The sequence below is a fragment of the Ambystoma mexicanum genome, chromosome 1q (genome assembly GCF_040938575.1).
Source record: "Ambystoma mexicanum isolate Mex_15411 chromosome 1q, UKY_AmexF1_1, whole genome shotgun sequence".
Lineage (NCBI taxonomy): Eukaryota > Metazoa > Chordata > Amphibia > Caudata > Ambystomatidae > Ambystoma > Ambystoma mexicanum.
The window spans coordinates 1,032,854,853-1,032,875,692 of record NC_090922.1 but is presented as its reverse complement, the minus strand read 5'-3'; the positions used below and the strand labels follow the sequence as shown (position 1 = coordinate 1,032,875,692).

Here is a 20,840-nt window from a genome sequence, read left to right as displayed (position 1 = left end):
GGCATATGATGGCATTAACGGGGCATCAAAGACTCCAGTTGGCATATTGATAGCAGCTGTGGTACTGTGCCTTGTATTTGGTGAATATCTAGTTATGTGATGCCACATCTAGAGTATTTCAGACTGCACATTGCATATCTGTGGGGTTACACATAACCATAGGGTGACTCTACAAAGGCTATGAAGGCATTTCTGGTCGGAGGCGGCACATAACATGACAACCAAAGCATGTTGGCGTTGCCAATGCTTGCTACACTTACATCATGTAATGTTCCAGTCTTAAAACAGTTACTCTAAATATGAGCTTGAAGAAATCACAGACATTAAAGTAGCCATCTATTACAATACATTAAATATTGCACATCAAAAAAGTATTCTAACACCTCAATTTTGGGAATTAATTTAGAGATAAAAAGTGCTAAGGCAGAAACATTACAGAATCAATTTATTGTGTATAAAAACTATTACAAATATTTAAACAAAACATTAAAAATGATAGTATACATCCCAGCAGATTTTCAACATACAACACAAACCATTCAAATGTACAAATCTTACACTTGCTTTATTTTGGAACACTTCACATAGGAGGCTATAACCAACTATAAAATAGTTCCAACTCTGTGGAAACATACCTTAAACCAAGATGTCCTCTTAGGATCTCTATGCTTAGTAAACCATAGATGTAGTAGGTTAAATGAAGTAATGGCTAGCTGTGAAATTGGTTGTTCCAAAGAAATGATTGTTCAGCAAATGTTAAACCACCCAAGTAGAGCACTCAACTAATCAGCCAGTTGACTTTAGTAAATGGCCATCGGTTACACAATAGTGGAAAAATAAGCAGCAGTTGCAGCACATTTGCAAGGCGAGACCCATCGCCCCACTCAGCTTTGCCTTGATGGTGCATTTGGGTGGGGGGAGGGGGGGGTAGAAGCAGGCCAATCCAGTGAAAAGCTGCACACATTTGAAAAATTACCCACAGCAAGGTATCAAGAGGTATGACTGGTTATTGGTTAAAAGGAACTCTAGCACAAAATTAAACCGATTTGGTCTTTCCCTGAGAATTTAAATCTAAATGAAGAACATGATATTAAGATGATATGAGTAGGACTGGTTTAGGTGTACAAACGTTCCAATTATGATAATTGCCCTCGATTAATAATCTTATTAAATTTGTCAGAGTAAAAACATTATCACCACCACCATGTGATGGGATGCAAATTCTGGAAAGTTGTCATTTGTATAAGATAATTAACCACAGACAAACCAAATTAAACCACAACTTCTTGTGGAATAAATAAAATTGTTACGTGTAAGAAAACTTAGAAAAGTATATGAATGTATAGCTATAAACTAAATGGTTTCCATTTCAATGAGTAGTTAAACACATGAACTAGAAATAAGTGCAATTGTAGTGCCTGGAATTTAATGTGCACAACCCGTAAACCTTTTAACTTACAAAAAGAGCTATGCAGTTGCAGAAGGCTACCGACACAGCATGGCAGTGCAATGAAGACCCTCTAATTACCCCAAAAAACATGAACATATTGACCTTGCCAGGGCCTCCTTATCCCCATTTGCCCAGTCTTAAGATGGGATGGAATTGAAACATTGGTAAAATGAAAACAAAATGTTTTAAAGTTATCAATATAGTTCACTTACATAATAATGGAATTTGATGTTTAACAAAGCAGCTTGGCATAATGTGTACAAGGTCAATTCCCATTTTAACACACTAACTTTAAAAAGACTTGCTGAAAAAACTAATATACACAAAATATACTTTAAAATGCTCAAACAAATATAAAAAAGGGACACAAAAATAATTCATGTTTTTGACTGTCAAACTACTCTAAACATTCTTTAAAGTGCTACCTTCTATAATCATCAATTATTACAAAAATGCGCAGTGCTATTGCTTTGAAATGGTGTGTCATCGCTAGAAAACAAGTTGTACATTCGATACAGATCAATAAATAGTAAAATAACCAATCTGGGAATACAATCCATAGATCATTTGCTTAAAACAAATTAAAATATAAGAACATTTGGGAATCTGCCTACACGGTCTTTGGGCTAGTGATTTTGTACCACAGAGCATACAGTGTGGAAGTTGTGTGATGAGCAGTACAATTTAATTCAGTTTATAAATTCCAGCTTTGTTTGCTGTCCGATAGAACTCGTTTTGCTGGCACTGTTCTTGAAGTGCTGAAATACAACAAAAAGAAAACATGATTATAAACCAAATACTCCATCAATGACCAATGCACCATTTCAAAATCAGAACAGAATTCGGGAACAGTCCTGTACCCGGACTTCACCTCATCCCACTCTAGCCACTAGAATATTGCTGCCCAGACAGACCATTTTAGCTGACCAAGGTTGAAACAAATACTCCATCTTGAAAAAATGCACACTCAACCAGAGTGGATGTAGTCTGGCAGGGATTTGGAAGCCAAATCTCAACCTCAACCACAACCACACCTCATAGAAACCTTTTGCTACAACTAAACTCCAACCCCCATTAAACGATCTACATTCAGCTCTGCAACAAACAACCAGGCAAAAATCCCCAATTTCAGACACCTTTTACTGCATGCATCTCAATACGCCAAATAAAAGAAAGATCCTTTGTGTACTTTAATCTCTCGCCCAAATGCCCCCCTGAACAAGTCTGTCGACGTCAACTGAGACGGCTGCCTCTTTCAATGAAGATTTCAAACCAAACTGATGCTAAATGATCAATGATGTAAGTTAGATAATTTCACACCCTCAAAATGATTCAAAAGAATTGGTGGTCAATTGTATGAACTGCAAAACTCTTAAAAATAGGCCATTACAGTACCCACATCAAATATCCTCAAGCCCAAACGACCAACCACTGCAACAACCTCATTGTTTTAATTGTAAACTACATGCTTAGCATCAACGCGTTAAAGAGGAGTTTTGAGACTGGGCATCCTGCGATGCATGTGTAGGGGAGGAATGGCCACGAGGCCCTCCTCACCTACAGCTCCCTCCCCAGGTGAGGACCATGGCTCGGTGGGAGCACCCTCATGCCACCCGGGCCCAGGTGGAGGGGGGTTCACCCGCCGACGACATTGCCCACACGCACCCTGTCTTTGCATTTACCGAAACTTAAGTTAGGCCTAGACGCCATCGTGCACAGCAAACATGGTGTGAGTTCAGCACACTGTAACGAGGCCCCCACCTTTGGAGGGCCTTTCATGCATCTCTGCCGCCTCAGCAGCCCTGGCAGATCCGCTGCGAGCGCGTTCCCATGAGAAAGTCGGAGATGAGCTAAACCCGAGATGCCAACACGGCAACATTATATTAGTAACAATGTGATATTGCACCCCGTATGACCCGGACCGCAAGGCCGGGGCAACGGGGAAAAAAGCTGAAGCATCACTATCTGAAGAAGGTAGAAAATAGTTCAAGTATTGGTATTAATGAACTACCTCTGTTTAAAATGTGAACGAACCATAAAAATGTAACGTTATATGATATCCCTCCAGGTCTGGACTAATGCTGCTATAACCACGGAGAAAGATGTTGACCAAACGTGTAACCTCTATTTGTAAAAGTGTTTTTCAATAGTATGTAGAAACTTGAACTCATATATGTTTTGAATCACCCAAAGCGGCGAGCATCAATCTCTGTAGGCCATAACCTAGATATCCCTCGTATAACGTCTAATGTACATACAATACGCACACAATGTAGTGAACATAATGTTAGGTAATGAAAAGGTACTGGAACCGACTGTATTAAAGAAATGTGTAACGAAAATGAAATATATATATATATATATGTGTGTCTGAATAACGTTAAAATAAGGCAGAACAGTATAAAACTTCTGCATTCACTGATCAGCAACGCACGAGGAAAATACCTTTGTGAGTATATGCAAGGTCATTCCCTCTCCCACCCCACCAAGCCTGCCAGATAAAAAAGCTAAGACTTGTGCTGCGCTCCCTCACCTCCCCCAACCAAGCTGGCGTTACTTCAGAGAGTCAGAGGCCCCGGCGCCGCAACCAAGGCCACAGCCCGCCACCTGTGTTATTTACAGCACGGTAATAAACCCACGGATGAACCCACTGATCTACCAGCACCCTCTCATAAATCCCCACGAACCCCCCCAAGAATCCTGACCCCGTGTAAGGACGACCCCCATCATTGGGACAAGACACAGAGACCCATCTATATAATAACTTCTAACGCAGCAGACAGACATGTATCACTCGGCCCAGGTCCCAGAGCCCCGTCCCGTGACCTAAAATACCGGTCAATAAGACACAGGTAAATCTCACCCCAACCAACAACCACCAGACCTCTCACGAGGTGCATTCCTCATGTGTTGTGTTTATTTTATAAGATAAGCTGGTGAAGCGATTTATTAATGAACGTAAATGTCATTTTCTGAATAACTGTAGTGTGCATGGCCTAGGGCAAATGAGACAGGAAAGGTATTCGTTATTGTCACAGGCTGCCCCAGCACATCAACACCGCATGGATGACCTCAAGCCGGCCTGCCAGGCCCAACCCAACCCACGAGGCTGACCAGTGACGTCGTCCCGCCAAGACCAACCCCGCGCCAGCAACACCTATAGTTAGTCGACACCACCCAATCCCAATTGACTTGTGCCCCCTATAGTGTTTAGGTGTTGATGACGTTTTTTGTATTAGAAATACGCCTGTCTTTGCTATTGTCAGGCAGAGCGCTCTCGTAGGTTGCAGAGTTCTTTGCATGCCTTATCCTTGGATAAACTCCCACTTACGCTCACCCGCACTCTGTCTTGGTCTTATTCCCACTACGGGAGAGTCCCTTATTGTCTCTCATTGCGGGGAGGATCGTGCTGAATTGGGGGCGCTTCCTTTCAGTGGTGACCCCGATAGCGTGATATCTCCAAACTATTTTTCCTAACTCCTTCTTAAACGACCCCCTTGTGGCACGAGAATCTCCGGTCGAGAAGGGATACGCACGGTGAGCCGTCTCCGGGAGGCCGCCCGCCAACGGCGACCGGCACAATAAGAAGTGCGCACTCAATGAGAAAGGGTACGGGATCCCGATTGGAAAAAAATCCCCTTTGAGTGCCGCTCGCCGGAGCCAGGGGCTGACCGTTGAGTTACCGGTGACGCCGCCTGGACGGACCCAGTTTCGGAGAGTATCGGTTCAAGACGGGCACGTGAGTACCGAGTGCGAGTGATCGTCAAGGGGAAAAGAAAGGGAATTGGGAATAACAGAACGGGGACAGGTAGAGGAGAAGAATATCGGGGGTCTACTACAGACGGGTCTTGAAATTTTCTTTATTCTTTCTTTTGCATATGGCCATTAGGAGTAAGAAATAAGTGACGTGGTAGAAGTGACGGAAACCTAGCTCCGAGAGGGGGTGGAAGGCGGCGCCGCATAGTGCTATCTAGACTAGTACTGGGAATATATGAAGAAGTGAGAAATAAGTTATTGGTGTCTAGCAAAAGGAGACACCGGAAATATTTTTTAGTGATTGTGCTCTCTCTCTCTATTTCTTCTTTTTCCATTTCCACGGGGTAGGGGGCGAAAATGAGAAGGGTATAAAGAAGTTAGAACATCTTAAAAAGCGGGGACTCAGTAGTGGCACGTACAGACGTGAACACAGTAACCTTAGCAGGAAAACAGGGACAGCTGGTTAGGGAGGAAAGGGAGGAGAAAGACAAAGAGTGTGAGTGGAAAGCATTGTGAAGGGTGCGCGCACCGTACGAGTGTGAGAGACGAACGGGTGGCCGCGAGGTGGTGTCAGAGAGTGTGGCCATAACCAGTACTTGATCAATTACAAGTGAGATCACATAAGAGTGCCTGGGAATGGGAAGGAGATGAGATATGGTGAGTGAGAAGAGATTTGTGCAGTGAATAACGGTGGGTGATAATTTTAAGAGGTCCGCTCTTGTCTGTGCCATAAAGGAATACATACGCATATTTACAGCTAATAAAAGGTAACGAAAGCGAACGAGGTAGCGCTAGCGATTTAAAGGATGGGGGCTGAAACTCCCTTGTCACACATTTGCAAGAGCTTGCCGGGATATGCTGAACGCATAAATAAATATCATGATCAATGGTTAACAGAATTGAAAGGGGAGGGGTTGCCCCAGATTTGGCCAGAAGGAGGGTCTTTTGACAAAAGCGTTCTTGATATGGTATGTACATGTATTCGCCTTAAGTATAAGGGAAAAAAATGGCAGAACAGGAAGGAGATATTAGATCTTTGGAGATTGTTTGAGGAAGTACCCCCACCCAAAGCTCCAGCTCCAAATATTGATTTACCCTCCACCACAGACAATCCACTAATGATCCCGCGAGAGGAAAAGGAACAGTTAAGTACAGAACAGCCTGCGGAAGTGGTTATGTTGTACCCAATATTACCTAAACCAGCCCCTGCAGCAGGATATAGCGACCCGATTTATGTGCCTCCCCCTTCAACCAGCACGCCACAAAGACCAACTGCACCCCCACCATACGAAAACACCAGAGAGCGCACCCAGGGAGGCACACAGAGAGTGGACATAGAGAAGTTAACGAGTGACTTAGAGTCGAGGCTTACAGTGGCACGAGATGAGCTCTCAAGAATAAAAGACATATGTGAACGCACAGCGTGCGCCCCCACACAATCTGGACGCACGTCTAGAGCGTCGAGCGAAAGTAGACAAATTGAGGAAGGATGGAAAAAGGGGGAAATACTGTTCAGAATTGAGGAAGAACCGACCAGGATAATAGAAGTAGGGACAGCAGAAGGAAGCATTGGTGATGTCTCGCGAGAGAGAGGGATCAGAGAGGATTTGTTATGTGATGTCAGAGGAGGGGGGGATGAGAGTGATAGATTGAGCATGGCAGTAGGAGGAGAAGGCGAGGAGCTAGATGGGGCATGTTCACTGGGGACTATAGAGGATGAATGGATAGGACGACTAAGAAATAGGGTGGGGAAGATGGCGTCATTAGAGTCAGCAGTGACTAAGGAAAAGGAAGCTGCAACGGCAAAAGGGAAATTACAACTACCATTACTCCACAGGGGAGGTGGGAGGCCGAACTATATACCGTGGGCTCAGATGGACAAGGCTAACTTAATGAAATTACTACCACAGCTGTCAGGAGGGGCAAGCAAGTGGATATATGCATTTGAGAAACATACCGCGGGTATACCGCTGGCAGTAGGCGATGTGAAAAGCCTACTAGTGTCCGCAGTAGGGGATCAGGCAGACAGAGTGTGGGCTAAAGCGGGTTTTCCAGCTGTAACTTTGGAGTGTGATCGCCATGATGGGGCTTCTTTTAACACCGTGCGAGCAAGGGTGTGGGACGCACTGCGGGAAGCCTTCCCAGATACCCCTGATCTGCAGTCAGTAATGCAATGTACCATGAATGATGGGGAGGACGCTATGGATTACATTCTCCGGGTGCAGGAGTTGTGGAGAGCGGAAACGGGTACGCCCTGGCACCAATCCACGTCTCTATTTTACTTCATCATTAAAAGAGGGCTCCCAAAGGAAGTGCAAAAGGCACTAGATAAAATAGCAGGTGTTGAGGCAAAAGGCTGGCCGGAGATCCAAAGCATAATAGTACACCATTGTAAACGGATCAAAGAAAGAGAGAGGGAAGTAGCACAGAAAAGGTTGGCGGACGAGGCGAAGTTGGTGCAATCAAAATTGGTGAAGGTCGCAGCAGCGGTAGCGGGACTCCCACTCATACGGGAGGGAGAGGAAGGAGAGGAGGGGCAAATAGCAATACAAGGAAGAATAGCAGCGAATTGGGCAGGACAAGGGCAACGACAGTGGACAGAGCAGGAGCAGAACGGAGGTCCAACGTGGCAAGAGTGGGCCCCAAGAGGAGGAAGAGGTGGGTACAGGGGGCGAAGAGGAGGACAAGGGTATGGAGGAATGGGAGGAAATGGGTGGCAGGGTCCCAGAGGTCCACAGGGGAGCTGTTGGAATTGTGGGAGATGGGGGCATTACTCAAGGGAATGTAGGAGCAGACAAAACAACGGTTTCCAAGAGATAGAACAGTACGGACACCCCCATCCAGGAAGCCCCTACGGCCTCCCCATGGGACAATACCAGCAACCAGACAATGTAGTACAAAGGAGTAACGCACAACTACACGGACATCAATACCGAACACAAACCAGCCCACAGAATAATGACAATGTGCACTACACGCCTGGTAATACTTTCGCCACAGGAGCTAATGGGGCACCAGCCCCCGCACCTTACAGTGGAGTGTCAGTAGTTTCGGGGAATATTTTCGATCAAGGGGGGGCAATGAGACACCCCGCATAGGACAGCCCACAGAGAGCACTTGCGTGTCCAGTACTGTCTACGACCCACAATGCATCAGAGGAACCATTGATAGGAGCGCAGATAGGAGACAAGCAATTCATATTCATGGTGGATTCGGGAGCGGAGAAATCATGCATTAGAGAGGGCCGGTTCCCGTTATCTAATAGAACGTTAGAGACGCAGGGGTTCTCTGGGGCTGTAATTGAAGTTCCTTACACAGAGGTATTGGATGTGACAGTGGGGGGTAAAACAGTGAAAGCACCCTTACTGTACTATGAAAACTCTCCCATCAACTTACTGGGGAGAGATCTCTTGAGCAAACTAAACATGACCATATCATTCACAGGGAGCGGCATCGTATGTTCAACGCCAGGCATATGCCCCCTCCGTATATTAGCAGTAATACACGGCCACACAATAATAAAAGAGATCAGAGGGGTACCAAGAAATGAGGAGATGTTTGTTGAAGGCATGAGAACATTGGCTCTCATAGTACCAGAACTAAAAAGGGTGGAGTGGAGAATACCAGCAGAATTCCTTTTTCGTCCCATAGCAAGCCCTGACACTACTCTTGGGGAAGTACTATCATTGGATTTGCATGCAATACATGTATCAGCAAACAGAATATGCGTGATTGGTATTGACATGGAAGGGTGTGAGTGGCGGACAGTATTGTGTACAAATGCAAATATCCCCCTGAGAGAGCTCTCGGACGAGGAGCTATTTTCTGACACTGAGGGAGATGGTGAAGTAGTGATGGAACTGGCAATGCCCTGCGACATCGTAGTTACAGCCAGACAAACTAAAGTTGAACTAATGGCGGTAGTAGGAGCACCGCATACATTTTTTGATGAAGACATGAGTTCAGTACCCGCTAACTTATGGACTAATGGCCCCCACGATGTAGGGTTGCTACATGAAGTTCAGCCTGTGGTGATAAAAGTAAAACAAGGAGCAATACTACCCCGGGTGAAACAATATCCACTGTCGCGAGAAGCAGAAGAAGGGATCAGAGAGACAATAGAAGCACTGCTAGCACAGGGTATAATAGTGCCCTCAAACTCCCCATGCAACACATGCATTTACCCAATCAAAAAAGCGAAGGGGGGTTCATGGAGGATGATACAAGATTTACGCCCATTGAACGATGTGGTAATGAAGGAGTTCCCTTTAGTCCCGAACCCGGCGACAATACTGTGCAACATTCCAAAAATAGCATCACACTTCACAGTAATTGACTTAAAAAATGCATTCTTTTCGATTCCCTTGGCAGAAGAGAGCAGGTATTTGACAGCATTTACATTGGGAGGAAGGAGGTTCGAACACTGCATACTACCACAAGGATATTGCGAGAGCCCAAGCATATTTAACAGGGTACTACATGAAGATCTGGGGAATTTGTCTGTAGAAAGCACAGTGATTCAGTACGTTGATGATTTATTGGTTTGTGCACAGGCTGAGGAAGAATGCAGACAGGACTCGATAACACTCTTGACATTATTGGCAAATAAGGGGTACAAGGTGGACAAGGGGAAGTTACAATACTGTCTGACGGAGGTCCTATACTTGGGTCAGTTGATATCAAAGGATGGCAAGCGAATTATACCAGACAGGGCACAGGCGATTAGAACAATTGGGGAGCCCAAAACAGTAAAAGAGATGCAGAAATTTCTGGGTATGTGTAACTATTGCCGAGCATGGATATTGGACTATGCGGCGTACACAAGGCCCCTGCTACAGGCACTGAAAGAAGCACAACAAGAACACAAACACATAGAATGGACAGAGGTGATGAACACAGCATTTAACTCACTAAAAGAGCTGATATCAAGCGCTCCAGTACTAGCAAACCCAGATTATGGGCGCGAATTCTTCTTATTTTCACACTGCAAAGGAACATTGATGACAGCAGTACTGACACAGAAAACATCCTTAGGGCACAAACCACTAGCTTACTACAGCGGCACCCTAGACGCAGTAATGCAAGGTCATTTCGCCTGCGAGCAATCCCTAGCTGCAGCCGCGTTCGCAATTGAAAAAAGTGCCACGATAGTAATGGGCTGCCCGGTGACACTGTTTGTGGAACACTCACTTTTTGCAATATTAGAGCGAACAAAGAGCACATTGACAACACAACGCGCCACAGCATATGAGATAATACTGTCCAGCGCTAACATCCATATAGTAAGATGTAAAACAGTGAACCCAGCCACATTCATCACAGAGGCATGCACCATAGAGGACATGCAAAACCACAACTGCGCCACGTACACAGGTGACGAAAGTAAGGATCAAGTGATTTTTGAAAATGCCCTGACCGAGGGTGAGGTGTATTTTGTGGACGGGTCAGCATCAATAGACATGGAGACAGGAGAAAAGCATGTGGGTATGGCAGTGGTACGATTAGAGGAAGATGAATATGAGATACTAGTACAACACCGCCTCCCATCACACTATTCAGCGCAAGCAGCAGAACTAATAGCGCTAATAGAAGCATTGCATGCCGCCAAGGGGTGCGCAGTGACCATATATACAGACTCAGCATACATGACAACAACAGTTCACGGCGGGTTGGCCCGGTGGGGGCGGAGAGGGTTTCGGCGAGCAGACGGAACGCCAGTCCAGCATGCAGAATTATTGAAAGAACTGATTGAGGCCCTGCAAGACCCCACGGCAGTGGCCATCGTAAAATGTCAAGCTCATACCGCAAATACAGATTTTATATCTTTGGGGAACGCGGCAGCAGACGCCGCTGCCAAAGCAGCTTCATATCTACAAAAAGGTGAAATAGGAGAGTACATGTTGCACCACACAGCAAGCCAAGAAGTCCCCACAGGATACAACATGATGTCCACACAGGAGATAATAGAGCTGCAAGAGGGAGCTAGTGCAGAGGAAAAATTGCTGTGGACTAAGAGAGGATGCAGCAAATCACCGACTGATTTATTGTGGCGACAAGAGAGTTCAGGAAAAGTGGTAATGCCAATCACGCTGTTAGAAATAGCATTTCAACAACTACACTTTCCTGCACACAACACAAAGAAACACATAATGGCAGAGATACAAGAAGATTGGTTTACACCTTGCCTCCAGGAACACGTCACAAGGTTAGCTCTAGAATGCACGACATGTCAAATTTACAACTCAGGTATGACATTGCGTACACTAAGGGGTACGATACCAAAACCAAGTGGCCCATTCAGAGAGCTCCACATTGATTATGTAGACATGGGAGAAAGGTGTAACGGGGCTCGATACATGATTGTGGTTGTATGTCCATTTTCGAGGTGGGTGGAGGCAGGCCCTTGTGCCCGCCCTGACGCGAAGGGCGCCGCGAAGTTCCTAGTGCGGGAAGTGTTTCCGCGCTGGGGAATTTGCGACGTTATTCGCTCAGATAACGGGACGCATTTTGTTAATGAACTCTTTAAAGAAGTGACTACATTATTGGGAATAAAGCACAAATTATGTTCGATTTATCATCCTCAAAGTAATGGCGTCGTAGAAAAGATAAACGGCCTGTTAAAAAGCAGATTATCAAAACTTTGTTTTTCCCTTAAAAAGACTTGGATGTACTGCCTGCCTTTGGCCTTGTTTGAGCTACGAAACCAGCCAAGTAAGGATCACCATTTGTCCCCGCACGAGATCGTCACGGGAAGAAGAATGCACACAGCGCATTCGCCTCTCCGTGAGCGTTCTGATGCACACAGAAGCGCAGCTATATTGGGGGAGGAGTTCACAGAATACCTGCGAAAATTGACACGGGCAGCGCGCGTAATTTCAAAGCAACTAGCCCCCCCCTCGACAAGAGAGGAGGGGAACGCGACTGAACCAAACGGTTTGCCTGAAAAACCACTACAGCTAATGCCTGGGGACCTTATATATGTTAGAAGTTTTGTGCGGAGGTGGAACGCACCACGCTTCCATGGCCCCTATGAGGTAGTGTTTTGCACGCCTACAGCAGTAAAGGTTAAGGGCCTGCGATATTGGGTGCATTTGACAGATGTACGTAAAGCTTACAGCGCTGCGGAGAGTGAGGTGCAGGATGAGGCACAGGCAACAGCGGACGATGAAGTTGTGCGGAATGAATGATTGGAATTTTGTGTGCTTCATGAGATGAACAGTGAACACAATTAGCGCGCAACAAATGTCCTGGACTAAAACATGTACACATGTATATGTAAATTTTCTTTTTACAATTTTTGAAAGTTTTGCGTGGGGTTCTTTTTTCCCTTCCTGTACTCTTTAAGATGTTTTTTATTATTGTTGTTTTTAAAAAAAAATGTCATGTTTTTTATTATTTATATATATATATATATATAGTAAGGTACGAATAATATTGACTGAAAGCTACCTTGTCTGTCAACAAACCCCCTTCCTCACCCAACCCTATATTTTATCACCGAAACGTTACAATGTGGAAATGCTTACATGTTTGTATTTAATGAACTTTTGTGTCTCAAACAGGATTTATCATGGCATCGAATGGGCAGCCTGCAACTAATAGATATGTTAGATTTAGAGAAATGTTAGTGGCTAGATTAACATATTCATTTGAATGTGGTTTATCAATGTGTGCTATCGTGTTCTTCATCTCAATGTTTTGTCTGGTGTTACACTGGATTATAGCGTTCATCTCTACCGAGATGAACGAGGGGGGAGGGGGGAACAACACCACCCTTGCTCCTGGAACGAAAACAATTCCGACTGTAGGTATCAAAGAAGGTGATTTCTTGATCTGGGATGGATCACACTTTGTGTGGGGATACTATACTACACCACCCACTGCTGTCCTCTCACAATGGAGAACCAAAAATGTAGATAATGACACAATGTCCCAACCTGGAACATACAACAACCACACGATCCCTCCCGCCCCAATTTCAAACAACGATCTCTTGTTTATTAATGAGGATGGAAAAGTGATTATGATGACAGAACACAAGTCCCTATATGAAGAATTAGAAAAGGGGGGTGGGAGGGAGGAAGGGGGGCCTGGTTCTTCACCTCCTATAACGAGAAGGTACAGAAGAAGGGAGAAAAGTAGGCGGAGAAGAGAGACTGGTGGAAAAGGGTATGATGAGTATTATGGGCTAGGGTTAGACAAAATGGAAGACCCACGACACCCTCACCAAGCAAATAAATGGTATGCAGATATGAGCACAACAGCTAAACAAACAACCAATGAGAGCTGTTATGTCTGCTCACTTATCCCCCATGCATCAGGCACACCTAAAGTATTGTTGCCACGAGAATTGCCCATTGTGGATGCCCAATGTCTCCTTCATCTCACGCTGTGTAGAATAAAGAACACTTTCCAAGCACACGATGTCTCTTTCAGAATGGTACAGAACAACAAAACGTGCTATTCGCAAGCGTCTGGAGTGATCTGCCTTAAAGAACCTTTCTTTGCAATACAAGGGACACTGTTTTCCGAAAGCAAATGGAAAGACGAAGAAGTGCTGTGCAAGGCAGAAGCACTGAAGGGTGTTCAACCGGAAAAGTTGCGGTGGATGGAAAGAACGTGCTTGCCAATATGGAAAGAACACATCCCTAAATTAACATGGGTAACAGCGATGGAAAAACCCTTTAAGCTACAAAGTGAAATACAAAACAAACTATGTTTCAAGGGAGAAGGAAAAATGGCAATAGGAACGAACAAGAACTGTAACAAAACTCTCACCATCCCAGACATGAAAAAAGGAACAGCAGCACTAATGGACACCTACTGGGTATGCGGGAACAAGGCGTACCTGCACCTTCCCCAATCATGGAGTGGTAGCTGCTCAATGGCCACTTTGCATTCAACACTAATGGTGATTCCCGAAAGCCATATTGACAGAAGTAACACGATGAACGAAGGCTTGAACCAGAATGCAGCGTCTCCAACTACACAAGCGCACCTTTATGTCCTGTCCTCCGGAGGGAAAGGAGAAGAGCTCTCAAGGAACAAGCGAGCCTCGAACTACATATCACAAGCATCATCTGATTTATTGGCACAGATCCCAGACAAGTATCGCCTGTTCAGCTCCGTGGAAACATTCTTTGCTTCACTAGTATCAAGTGTCCAAGCAAGAGCAAATGCAAAATGGCTCCAGATCACACGGTGGGAACTGATCCAGTTGGCCAATGACACTGAAGAAGGGTTTAACATAATAAAGGTAGAACTACGAGCTCTGCGATTAATGACCATGCAAAACAGGTATGTCCTAGACCTGTTAACAGCAATCGATGGAGGTGTTTGCCGAAAAATAGGAAGTGCATGCTGCACGTTCGTACCTTCCGAAGACGCAGAAAATGGGTCCCTGTCCCACGTTATTGAAGCAGTACATAACCTGGGCGAGAAGATGAAAATGGAAGGTGGAGCTGAGGATAGCTCGTGGTTCGACAATATCTTCTCTTGGGTTCCCTCATGGCTTGGAGTGACAATGAAGTTCCTGATACCAATAGTGGTGATCATCCTTGTGATGTTCTGCCTGTGCCAGGTGGGCCTCCGATGTTGTGCTAATGCAGTCCCTAACGGTGCAATGATGATGGTGACAATGGGCAACTCCGGTGGTACAATTAAAGCAACACAAGAAGTACATGTGCAGACAGGAACAGACAACACCCCCAGGTACCAGTTAGTGCCTATGTGCCGTGACAAGTACATAGTAGATAAGCTATGGCACACCACGATTAAAGAACCACGAGACGTAGAACTGGAATGGTATGAGGAGGTCTGGGTAGATCTGGAAGAGACCGGCGACTGTATATATTTGACATGTACACCAGACGAGTATGCTAGGAGAGGTGAGAGCTTAAGGGGGGTGTGCAGAGCATGGATGCCTATAAAAGGAACCCCTGCATGGGATGGTGCAGTGTTAGAAGAACAAGAATGTAGAAGATTAGAAGAGCTAAAGAAATTCGTTACTTTAAGTAACGAAAGGGGGGAAATGTAGGGGAGGAATGGCCACGAGGCCCTCCTCACCTACAGCTCCCTCCCCAGGTGAGGACCATGGCTCGGTGGGAGCACCCTCATGCCACCCGGGCCCAGGTGGAGGGGGGTTCACCCGCCGACGACATTGCCCACACGCACCCTGTCTTTGCATTTACCGAAACTTAAGTTAGGCCTAGACGCCATCGTGCACAGCAAACATGGTGTGAGTTCAGCACACTGTAACGAGGCCCCCACCTTTGGAGGGCCTTTCATGCATCTCTGCCGCCTCAGCAGCCCTGGCAGATCCGCTGCGAGCGCGTTCCCATGAGAAAGTCGGAGATGAGCTAAACCCGAGATGCCAACACGGCAACATTATATTAGTAACAATGTGATATTGCACCCCGTATGACCCGGACCGCAAGGCCGGGGCAACGGGGAAAAAAGCTGAAGCATCACTATCTGAAGAAGGTAGAAAATAGTTCAAGTATTGGTATTAATGAACTACCTCTGTTTAAAATGTGAACGAACCATAAAAATGTAACGTTATATGATATCCCTCCAGGTCTGGACTAATGCTGCTATAACCACGGAGAAAGATGTTGACCAAACGTGTAACCTCTATTTGTAAAAGTGTTTTTCAATAGTATGTAGAAACTTGAACTCATATATGTTTTGAATCACCCAAAGCGGCGAGCATCAATCTCTGTAGGCCATAACCTAGATATCCCTCGTATAACGTCTAATGTACATACAATACGCACACAATGTAGTGAACATAATGTTAGGTAATGAAAAGGTACTGGAACCGACTGTATTAAAGAAATGTGTAACGAAAATGAAATATATATATATATATATATATGTGTGTCTGAATAACGTTAAAATAAGGCAGAACAGTATAAAACTTCTGCATTCACTGATCAGCAACGCACGAGGAAAATACCTTTGTGAGTATATGCAAGGTCATTCCCTCTCCCACCCCACCAAGCCTGCCAGATAAAAAAGCTAAGACTTGTGCTGCGCTCCCTCACCTCCCCCAACCAAGCTGGCGTTACTTCAGAGAGTCAGAGGCCCCGGCGCCGCAACCAAGGCCACAGCCCGCCACCTGTGTTATTTACAGCACGGTAATAAACCCACGGATGAACCCACTGATCTACCAGCACCCTCTCATAAATCCCCACGAACCCCCCCAAGAATCCTGACCCCGTGTAAGGACGACCCCCATCATTGGGACAAGACACAGAGACCCATCTATATAATAACTTCTAACGCAGCAGACAGACATGTATCACTCGGCCCAGGTCCCAGAGCCCCGTCCCGTGACCTAAAATACCGGTCAATAAGACACAGGTAAATCTCACCCCAACCAACAACCACCAGACCTCTCACGAGGTGCATTCCTCATGTGTTGTGTTTATTTTATAAGATAAGCTGGTGAAGCGATTTATTAATGAACGTAAATGTCATTTTCTGAATAACTGTAGTGTGCATGGCCTAGGGCAAATGAGACAGGAAAGGTATTCGTTATTGTCACAGGCTGCCCCAGCACATCAACACCGCATGGATGACCTCAAGCCGGCCTGCCAGGCCCAACCCAACCCACGAGGCTGACCAGTGACGTCGTCCCGCCAAGACCAACCCCGCGCCAGCAACACCTATAGTTAGTCGACACCACCCAATCCCAATTGACTTGTGCCCCCTATAGTGTTTAGGTGTTGATGACGTTTTTTGTATTAGAAATACGCCTGTCTTTGCTATTGTCAGGCAGAGCGCTCTCGTAGGTTGCAGAGTTCTTTGCATGCCTTATCCTTGGATAAACTCCCACTTACGCTCACCCGCACTCTGTCTTGGTCTTATTCCCACTACGGGAGAGTCCCTTATTGTCTCTCATTGCGGGGAGGATCGTGCTGAATTGGGGGCGCTTCCTTTCACATGCTAGGTGAACGCTCTGGTTGTTTAGCCCTGCTTTTCTGGAGTCCTCCAAATGATCGAGGCCTTTGATCCGATCTGGCCTGTCCATGTGAAAAACATTTATGGCAAGTTTTAAATGACATGGCCAGTGAGTTAGATAAAAACAAGCACTCAAACCACTTAGTCATTTCCTCATTGGTGAAGGAATGAAAAAGCTCTCTGCCATCAAAAGTCAATCCAAAATGTCTTTCACATCGGACATAAACCTGGTGGCATGCACCCAAGCTGAACACCTCACCTGCGTCCACACACACATTCTTCTGCTTACAGTGTATGTGTGATACTGAAGCTTCTAGCATGTCTTTGGCAATAACATTTGCTTCTGCCAACCCTGCTTTGAAAGCAGCTTGATGCGCTATAGGCAAGTCTGTGGGGGTAGGAGGGAGCGGTAGGATGGTCTCGATTTCCCGCCACAGCTTCTGATTGCCAGCAACAAATCAACTAGCCTGCCCGAGATGTAAGCCTGCATTTAGGTAAACCTTTTTCCCCTAAATATGTCCTCCTTGGATAGGCAAGCAGCTGCTCATGTTACAGAGGAAGGTTTTTGAATACAAGACCACTGCTACCACCGATGAATGCGGCTGTGGGTGTGAAGACAACAGGATAGTCTCGCCCGCTAACTTTATGAGCCTGGCGTCTACATTTCTAAACACTTCCTTCTGCAGATAAATGCTAGACAGACTAGACGCCCTTATCGATAAGATTCCCACCAAAGCCCCTCCTTCAAAGCTGAACCTGCCGAGGTGCTGGAACCACCAGGAAATCTGCCAATCCTTCCATCAGATTATTGAATGCATTGACAGAGTCCCGATCTGTAGGAGATTTTTCACAAGGCATAGCAAACTTCTCTTGAGGATCTCAGTGGAGTTGGTGTCCGAGGCACAGGGTCACTCAGGCGCAAGGAGAGTAAAGGGGGGGGGCTGAACAGGCTGAGGAGGCAGCTATACTGGAGGTGGTGGTGGCAGTGGTGGTGTTTGGGGAGGTGGTGCCAGGGGGAATCAACCATTGGCTGCGAGTCCTGAGGCGGTGGCTGCATCCTAGGTGCCACTTCTTTGAGTACTCATATGTTGCAACCTCATGAGCTGCATGAAAAAGTCAAAAACAAGAAACCCACCGGTGGTCAGGCCCCAAACAGTAAGCAGATCGAATGAGGGATCGCGGCCTGGAAGGATTCCTTGCATGAGGAGCACCGAGGAAAACCGCTCGCAACCGACATGACGGGGACGGAAAAAAGGATGACATATTGGGGGGTGAAAGGCTATGTAACACAAATTCATGTTGTGGCACAGGAGGGGTCTGTTCCCGTCCGTGCGGGAAAGAGGACAGAGGTGAAGCGCTGATCAGTGGGACGTTATTCCTGCGACCTTAGCCATGTGCACTCTAAATTAGATCAACACATTTTTGAGGGGCAAAGGGTTCCAGTACTGTTCTTGTACAGGGACACCCATGCATTATGGAAGAAATGGAGCTGGACATAAGAGTATGTTCAGTTATTCATGGGCTCTATTTGTACTAGTTATAGGAGCAGTTTGATGCTCCCAGCGCTTTCCCTTGTACTTCAGTGTATGATATGTAAAATATCTGCTTAATATGGCTATCCAGCTCTTGTGTGAATATTTCATGGAAATCATTTCCAACATTTGGCAGTTCCAAGACAGAAATACCGCCCTGCAAGATGTGGGTTTAATCCTGCAAATAAATTAACAAGATTGAAGTAAATCACTGCAGGTACCTATGAGGCCCACTAACATGCTGGGTGCGAATACAGAGACCCTGCCCTACTAGAGCTACACATTACGTTACACAATAGATTACCAAATCCCACCGGCTCTTGGAATGTATACTCCAACAGCTATGAATCTACTCCTAACCACATACAACTGCTCTAGTCAGCCAAATACTATATCTACACTATCATCTCACTGGGCACTTACTAATGCTCACTCAGAACCATTAGAGATCCAGGACCTCATTCTACAACATAATATCAATGATTTAGCCATATCTGAAACTTGACTCAAGGAACACTCTGGACCCACTATCTCAGCAACAGTCCCAGCAGATTATAAAATCTTAATGACCTAAAGATGAACAAAGACGGATGATATGTAGATCGTACTTTAATGCATCATATCCTCACCTTTTTCTTGTATGGATCTTCCTGGTTGTGAAGGCATTGGTATAAATTGCACTGCAGCTCCTTATTGTGTGCATCATTTTAGGCAAAAAATTCTATCCAACTTAAAGCCATCTCTCCCCTTTGATAAAATTTGGAAACTTTAGATTTCAATGATGCTAGTGATATAAAAGTTGAACAAATTATCTCCCGGCTAATGCACATTGGCTTCCTTTTTCTCAATACCTCCCAGACTCCCACAAATACCTAGACTATTGACTGGATCATCACATGGACTATTAAACCTACCACTTCATGTGCATTAGCCATTCACAGATCCGACCGCGTAGCAAGTTTCTGCAAACCTTCCCCACAACCTACCTAGCTTGTTATTTTGACACTTGGCACTATTACCTATCACAACAAGCAGACACTAAACACTGCTAATGATTTAGTTTACCTCTATAACTCCACTATCACTGAGATAATCAATTCCGTTCCACCGATAAAATATTACAAGCTATGTAGGAAACAAATTGTGTAAAGTGGAATTAGACCGTGTCAGGAAACCGGCTCTGTGTTTGGAACGTAAATGGAGACGAAATCTCACCAGATGCAATTATGAAACAAAAGAATGCTGCATTCACTATAAAAGGCCCTACAAATAAGGGGTGTATTGGCCACTTTTACTCCCTAAAAATAGGCAAATACTCCCAAAAAATAAAAATGGGGAATAAAAATACCCCCAATATAAATTGGGAAAAAAGACACTTAGGACCTTGTGACCCTTCTTTCACTCAAACAGTTCCATGTTTGGACATTAGCGCATGTAGAAAGGAAACTATTATTACTGCCAGATTGTAAGAACTAAACGTGTATATTTCAATAAGCATGAATAACTAGGTGCATAGAATTAAAAAAAAACATTTCCAGTTAAAACATTTACTCGCTTATAAAGTACTCCCATTGGGAAAAGGACTTCAATTTTTACTCCCCAAAACATTATTTTATTTTCAACTTAAAAAAAATAAGGAGTAAATTACTCCCACTTCTAGAATATAAACATGCTCTTTTAGAGGCCAAAAACAGTATTATGCAGAACAAATAGAAACGGTGGCTTATTCATGGTGGTAACTTCACCAAGGATCTAATGAAAGTAGTTCTCAATACCATGTATTGGTTGTCCTCTCAGAAACGTAAGGGGGGTATTATTTTGACTGGGGATTTTAATACAGATTGTTCTCCCGTTATGCCCTCTCTGGGCACGGGCGAGTCATCTGCTGCCAGAACTTAGAGGAGAAAGTAGTGGCTTCAGATATTAACTGAGTTTGACTTCGTTCCTTTAGCTACCAATACTGTTGATATGAATTATACCTGGTCAAATGGAACACCAGCCAAATTGATTTTATTTTTGTAAATCAGACTATAAATGGCTTTAGCCCCAGATCTTCAGACAAAGTGTGGAAAATGAGTGATCGTGTAACTCTAAGAATGCGATGTAAAACTGTTATAAATCTTACGAAAGAATGATTA

General features: G+C 45.0%; 1 protein-coding gene across 3 annotated transcripts in view; it reads right to left on the bottom strand.

Moving 5' to 3' along the window:
* Positions 1-428: 428 nt before the first annotated feature.
* The window catches only part of SSX2IP (SSX family member 2 interacting protein), a 706,324-nt gene continuing 685,912 nt past the window's right edge, over positions 429-20,840 (bottom strand). For 2 of the 3 annotated variants that reach the window (XM_069641705.1, XM_069641706.1), the window contains exon 14: positions 429-2,208. In XM_069641705.1, coding sequence (XP_069497806.1) covers positions 2,145-2,208 — 64 coding nt within the window. In that variant the 3' untranslated portion in view covers positions 429-2,144. The remainder of the gene's footprint in view (positions 2,209-20,840) is intronic. The other variant, XM_069641707.1, reaches the window with a different exon arrangement.